This window comes from Pocillopora verrucosa, chromosome 10 (assembly GCF_036669915.1).
Source record: "Pocillopora verrucosa isolate sample1 chromosome 10, ASM3666991v2, whole genome shotgun sequence".
NCBI classification, from domain to species: domain Eukaryota; kingdom Metazoa; phylum Cnidaria; class Anthozoa; order Scleractinia; family Pocilloporidae; genus Pocillopora; species Pocillopora verrucosa.
This window is the reverse complement of record NC_089321.1, coordinates 2,862,316-2,869,395: the sequence shown is the minus strand read 5'-3', so window position 1 is coordinate 2,869,395 and position 7,080 is coordinate 2,862,316. Positions and strand designations below refer to the sequence as shown.

Sequence of the window (7,080 nt, the reverse complement as noted above, 5' to 3'; positions counted from 1 at the left end):
CATTCTGGCCCTCCTTCCTGGTTTTCATTTTTCACTTCTACCATGGCTTAATCTACTTGACAGCAAATACTTTAGAGCACAGTCAAAGGGAGAGTAGCCATTTAGGGCCTCTAGATGACACTTTTCAATATTTAAACCTAAACATTAAGATGGAACAGGAAACGATTAAAAGTATTAACGCTTGTATTATGATGATCGACAGGTTCGTCAAATTGGAAGAGAAGACGATAACGAACATGAATCAGGTGAGTTTTGTATCTTTCCTCGAAAATTAATTGTGTGGTTATCTTTTTGTCAAGAAATACTCACAGATTTCATAATATTTCAACATTGTTTGCTGTTTTAGTTTATGTAAGGCTTTCACCTGGGGAGACTTTTTCTGTCGCTGACAGTGTTCTTTAAAAAATAATAAAAGAATTTGAATAGGAAAATGAAACAAACAACCTATAACTGTATAACTATGGTAGCACGATGGTAGTCTAAAATAGAATTGCACAGTCTTTAAAAGCAACAAAGCAAAACACCTTGCAACAGTGCAGAAATTATTATTTCAAGGAATAACTGTAAAATCGCGAGGTAGATCCTCATTTGAGGTGATCCCATGACACTCGCCGACTTACTCTCCATTCTAGCAGAAATGACAATTCCTACCCTTGATCCAAATAATCTTACACTTAGAAAAGGTCTGTAGATAGTAAATGCCCTTTTTTGCTCTATTTGTTGTCTAATTGTTTTGCTATTTTGTTGCAGTTCCTGTGGAAATCGTTGCTCGAGGCCCTAAGGCCCTCAAAGCTTACCATCGAGCCATCGAAGAAGGAAAAACTAGTGTGAAAAGAGTGCCAATCATGTTCATTGGGCAAGGTCAGTCAGGAAAAACAAGTTTAAAGAGATCACTTATAGGAGAGGAATTCAATCCAGAAGAAAGCATTACTATAGGCATCGAAACAGATCCTTCCTATTGTAAAGTATCAACGGAAGTTTGGAAAATGGGAGAGGCAACCCACGAAAGAGATTCAAGCATGGAGCCAATCTCTTTTGAAAAACACATAGCTCAATATATTGTTAATAGCCTCGAGAAAAACGAACGAAGAAAAGAACTCAAGCCTAGCCCATCTCATTACGACAATGTATCTGAGAAGAATGGAGGTCCATCTTCCCTCAATCGTTATGGTGTGTCATCCGTTGCACTAAAGGATAAAGCCGTGCCAGAAGAAATAGCATCATTAGTTACCAAGCTACTTCAAGTTGTGCGCGTTGACGAAGACAAAGATGAAATCTTTTCAACTTTGTGGGATTTTGGCGGGCAGTCAGTTTATTATTCTACCCACCCACTTTTTCTAACAAGAGGGGCAATTTACCTTTTGGTTTATAATCTTAACCGAAATCCAGAGGAGAAGTCTATATCCCGAGTGAAGCGAGGATTATTCAAGTCTATTAAAGACGTTCTTTGTGAGAAGAGTAATATGGATTATCTCGACTTTTGGATGTCCTCGGTTTCTAGTTTGGTTCCAAACAGTGAGAAGCCTCACGAAACCCCTTCAACTTCCATGCAACCAGAACTGCTGCAGCCCCCAGTTATTCTGGTCTTTACCCATGCTGACAAGCCGTACAAAGGTGCAGATCCTGAAGAGCTTGCAAGTGAGATTTTTGGCAATTTGCAGAAAAAAAGTTATGGTAAACAAATTCTGGACTACTTTGTCGTAGACAACACTAAATCTGGGAGTAAGGTAGAATGTGAAGGGGTTATTAGTTTGAGGAAAGAGGTGCTTGACATTGCCAAGAAGCTGCTTCAGCTTAAAGAGGTCATTCCAATCAAATTGCTGAGATTTGAAAAGGCTCTACGAAAGATGGTTAAGGACGGAATCAAATGGGTTCACGTCGAAAACGCGAAAATAATTGCACGTAAGATATGCGGAATTTCCATCGAAGAGCAGTTTCTAACTATGTTGAACCTCCTACACGACCAGAGAGTTTTGATCCATTTTGACGACACCCTGGAGTTAGACAAAGTCGTTATTTTGGATCCACAGTGGTTGGTAGATGTCTTCAAGAAGGTGATTACCATTCCGCCCTTCAAGAAGAGTAAAAGAGAACATAGAGAACAGTGGAAAAAGCTTGAGGAAAAGGGAATCTTGGAAAAAAAACTCTTAAACGACTTATGGGATCCCCTTTTTGACAGCCGAGAAAATTTTGACGTTAACAGTCTTATCAACATGATGGAGAAATTTGGCTTGTTATGCCCTTGGCCGTCGTCTGACCAGTGTGGGTCACCCAGTGAGTATCTCGTACCTTCCATGTTGATGTCTCCCCCGAAGAATGTCACCGATTTGTTTTCATCTGCGGGTATTCCATCCCTTTTCGTGAAGTTTAAATCTGGTCAATTACCAATTGGACTGTTTCCTCGCCTAGTCCTAATGGTCATGCAATGGTGCACAAAGGAAGGTCTCAACCAAGAACACCCTCAATTGCATCACAATTTCGTCAGGTTTTACACACACCCAGCTAAAGGCATCTCTCTGATCCTTCTCTGCCGTTCCTCTTTTATTGAAATTGTTGTCCACCAAGGGAAGTGCAAGGCAGAGGCTTCCAAGAATGAAAGGCTGAATCTACCATCTGTACTCAGCCAAGACACTCCTCAAGTAGAGTTTGCTCGTACTGTGTGCCGGCAACTGGGACTGATTCTCGAATGCATGCGGAGAGAGTTTCATTGGTTGAAGAACATGGCTTACGAGATGTCAGTTTGCTGTCCAATTTGTTGCACAAGAAAGATAGTGAAAAATTGTAACATCCATCATGCAAGTGGCTGCAAAGAGGAAGAATGTTTGCACTTCTGGTCAGAGTCAGAGTTGCATGATTGTAAAATGCCTGTTGTATGCACCAGGGGTGTAGATGTTGAAGATTACAGGGTTCCACTTGAGTGCTTCGCGGCATGGTTTCCATTTTTACTTAAAGCGGTAAGTTGCGGTTTTTGTCAGTGTTCAATGAGAGTTACTTATTTTCATACCAATGCTTATAATCCATCATTAACTGTTGCTTCGGCGCGATTGGTCAAAACGCATCACGTGAGCGAAAATCTCCTTGCTAAACTGGGGAATACTCGAGGATATACTCCAATTTCAAAATCATTACGAAAAGTCTTAATTAAGGATGAGAGAGGGTTTTTGGTTGTTACAGAAGAAATAGATGTTTTTTGTAACACATCCACATTCACGTACCAGAGAACACTGAAAGTTAATATATATCTCATGCAGTAAACGGTGAGCTGTTCATTAACATGTTTTTCCCGTGCGTAGCAAAAAGATTTGAAGGATTATAAACACAATAGCTTCCATTTGTCAAAGGGCAAATAACCGTGCACATTTTTGGGCAAAATGGAGGCTATTATTCATTCACTGTATCGAATGTACCAGGAAAGTAATTTCAATGCCATGCTTTAAGGTAGATGTCTATATAGAAAATGTCTTCTCTATAAAACTCAATTTTTGTGACTTTTCAAAATTTTACATGAAAAAATGTCAATTCACCATCATAGTGATCCCTTCGTGGGTAGGAAGGTTATAAAAGGGTACCGCTAAACTTAAAAAACGAACCTGCGTGCATCATCAACGATAAAATGCAAGAAAAAACTACAACAACAAACAAAACAGAGACGAGTTATTGACACAATAATTATGACATTAACAGGGAGTCACTGGCGAGGGCCACCCGGAATCAGCTTTACCTTGTACGGCAGGTTAGTATCTGCATGTAGACTATGTAGTTACTGAGGGGTTCTCCAAACGATGCAGTAGCCATAAATTTGTGCCACACGAAAGAGAGAGTGGGTTTTTCTTTGGTCGTTTGGTTCATCTTTGAAAAGCTTTGTCATAATTATGGATATTTCGTCTGTGTCATTTCATCAGGTAAATTGTATCATGAACATCAAAGTCATATTAAACCGGGTTTGAACTGTATTTTTTCCTGTGTTAAAAGGCAATACAGGAGCATGGTTTCCATTTTGTAGGGGTGAACTGGAAGAAGAAAAATTGGAACTTGACATTTATGTAGCGTAATAACAACTACACAGTTTTGGGTTTTAATCCCGTTGAAGCCTGTTTTGTTGGACTTTATTTTCGCAACCACTAATGTTGCGCATCATAATATGAATGAGATGATTATTCTTCTATTGATGAATATCTTTGTCAAACCCGTGTTGTTTATATTTCAAAGCAAGCGTGTAAGATGAACTGAACCATGAAAATGTTTGAAGGCATTGAGCTAAGGCCTTTACTTCATCGATATTTTAGGGGAAGGCGAACAAGCCCTTGTCCTCTCCGATGGGTTGGTTCAGGCCCTTCAGTTGAGGACATCGGATGCAGACCATGTCGTCGCTCTATTACTCGGAAGTTTATCATTGGACCTAGCATCTTTGGAACGGCCAGATCCAGAGACAAAACGCCAAATTCGCTGCATTTGTTTAAAAGCCAAATCTACCGATAGACTTGATGTTGTAAAACGGTTACGAGAGATTGCACCTGCTGGTACAACAGGTATGATGGTTTGAATTATGCTGAATGCAGACAGCTGGAGAGAGTAATTTTATCGAATCACATTACCGGGAAACCCGACGACACATTACAAGTCATTCGCCGGCGATTTGAAAACAGCCAAGTGGTTGGAATTCCTTTAAGTGATCGATATTTTTTCCACTTTGACTTAATGTTTCTTCTGCTCTACTTGTGTATCGCTTGGTGAATTATCCGTGACATTTAAATAAAAGCGAGATTGATTTATTTTATTCCAAGGAAGTATTTTCTCTTTACTTCTTAGGTCCTTTGTTACCTGAAGCTTGTGACGTGGCAAATATTCCCATTAAACTGAGAGAGAATCTGACGATTCATTTGTGCGGTAAGTACTAAACAGAAGTTGCGTGACATTGCATTTGTGCATTCACAGTTAGGTTAAATTGAAAAAAGGAGACGTTGGGATTAGAGTGAAAGGTTTAAGGAGAGAGTGTACTAAGTTTGTGACGTGGTGAATGTTGGCGACGATAAACAATAAAACAAAGATTTGACGATTGAGAGTAAAGTGTACCCTACAAGTTTGGTACAGTACACTAATGTGGTGACTTTAAGCATTCATAATTTCAAGGAGATATTTAATAAGATCAAACATTACAATCAAGTGTCGTAAACCACAGAAATCACTTTGGACAATTTGGGCAAGGAAGCAATAGTATAAGAGACATCACTAAAAAAACAGATCGCGCCAACTTCTTGAAGCGTGGCGTGGCGTGGAAAGTTCACAAATGATTACATGTTAGTGGCAAATGGATTTGATTTGGCATTTTATTTGGTAGTGCGAGTTTTCTTGACTAATCGCGGACCAATTTAAAGCCAAACGGAACCTTTTCCCAATGGTTTTGTAACCAGTCAATAGCAACAACAACAGCAATACTGATTCATTTAAGTTTAATCATAAAAACTAAATAGTATTATCTGTAATAAAATGAGATAATAATGATAACAATGACGATGACAACAATCATAACATTGAAAATAATAATGATTATAAGGAATCTTACAAGGCGACATTTGTTCACTGAATGCAAAATATGTCGCCTGTGAAGTATGAAATAGTTTGGAATTACTCTAATTCTGTAAACTGTTACCTGGCATTTCAGGTGGAAATGAATGGCAGTTACTGGCAGAGCGACTGGGTTTGAGTCCGGCAGAAATCCGTTTCCTTGACAATCGAGTACTAAACCCTTGCGATGCCGCGTTGGCCCATGCTTGTAAACAAGGCTTTATTCGCAATGTGGGAGAATTGTACGACAAGCTTGTTGAATGCGACTTCCCTATGTGGGCTGATTTGCTTTAAAGAAGAAAGGGTAATAGTTGTTGTCTGAATTATTGTGTGTCTTCGTAGTGAAACGACCTCTTTGAATATTGAACTTGACAGTTAATTCTAGTTTTGACCCTTTAACCCCTAGGAGTGAAAATTTCTCCTTAAAAAATCACCACTGAATCATTCATTAATGTCATGAGAATAAAGGAAATGATCACCAACTGAAGGAACTCTTGATTGTTAGACAAATTCTCCTTGTCAGCACCTTAGTAAATGTACTGAAAACAGTATGGTGAATATGAATTCTGATGTTAGGGTGTAAAGGGTTAAGTGATGTACAAATCAGTGTTAAAACAGGATAGAAGAAATACGGTGATATATAAAAAAACGGAGATTCCCATTGCGCTCGTAAAGGAAACGGAAGGTTACGCTACACCTATTTTCAATACAGTTTTGACATAAGCCTAAGGACAGAAGTTTTTGAAAAGTACAATAGTTTCATGCAGCACTTTTTAAAGGAATGTAAAACACAATCAATTTTCTTTTGGCTCATAACCGTTTAAAGGACAGTAAAGGAAAACCTTATTTTAAAAAAAAAACCTCGCTAACTTAAACTTGAGTAGACAATAAACAACGATGAGCTGTTGATCGTTGTAACAGTAAATGAAATGAAAATCTATTTCTTGAAAAACTGCTTTGAGTTTGAGTTATCTGAGTTAGAGTCCGGAGGATGATATTGTATTAAGGACAACTTATATCTATATTTCATTCATTAATCAACAATTTAGTAAGATTTGAGATTGAGACGTTTGAGGTTTAGATCACCTATTGAAAACATTTCGTAGAAAAAGGACCGGTCGAGCTGATTTTAACATTTTGTTTAGCATTTTGTTTAAGACAACTGAATCTAGGTAGGTATTTCAACTGAATACACAACAACGTCATTCGGTGAAATAATCACTTTTAAGAACTGGCGTTCAAATGACTTCGACATGGTAGTATTATGGAACAGCTTGTCATAGCATATCTAATAAGGGCAGGAGCCCATTTTGGGCTTTTAATGCGGGTCATTAAATTTTACTTCAGCGTCTGTAGAGTAACAAGAAAGTGAACGACTTTTGATAGAATTTAGCTTTTTATCTATTTTGGGTAATATTCAAAACTGTAGAGCTGTTAAGAGAGTGTCTCTGTAAGAGCGGTCCGGTCGATTTTGCTTGAGACACGGATTTCGCTCGTTTCTCGTGTGTTGTAAGA

The 7,080-nt window shown here is 38.5% G+C and overlaps 1 protein-coding gene across 1 annotated transcript; it reads left to right on the top strand.

Moving 5' to 3' along the window:
- The first annotated feature begins 212 nt into the window (after positions 1–212).
- Positions 213–5,963, top strand: LOC136284039 (uncharacterized). The gene is made up of 6 exons (XM_066173782.1): positions 213–245; positions 751–2,954; positions 3,685–3,733; positions 4,287–4,529; positions 4,810–4,887; positions 5,663–5,963. The coding sequence occupies exons 2-6, from the start codon at positions 846–848 to the stop codon at positions 5,857–5,859; spliced, it is 2,676 nt and encodes an 891-aa protein (XP_066029879.1). The 5' UTR covers positions 213–245; positions 751–845; the 3' UTR covers positions 5,860–5,963.
- The last annotated feature ends 1,117 nt before the right edge of the window (positions 5,964–7,080 follow it).

Coding starts and splice junctions, on each gene's coding strand:
- LOC136284039 (XM_066173782.1), top strand. CDS start 846: ATGTTCATTGGGCAAGGTCAGTCAGGAAAAACAAGTTTAAAGAGATCA. Junction 2,955..3,684: donor TTCCATTTTTACTTAAAGCG/GTAAGTTGCGGT, acceptor TGACATTAACAG/GGAGTCACTGGCGAGGGCCA. Junction 4,888..5,662: donor TCTGACGATTCATTTGTGCG/GTAAGTACTAAA, acceptor CTGGCATTTCAG/GTGGAAATGAATGGCAGTTA.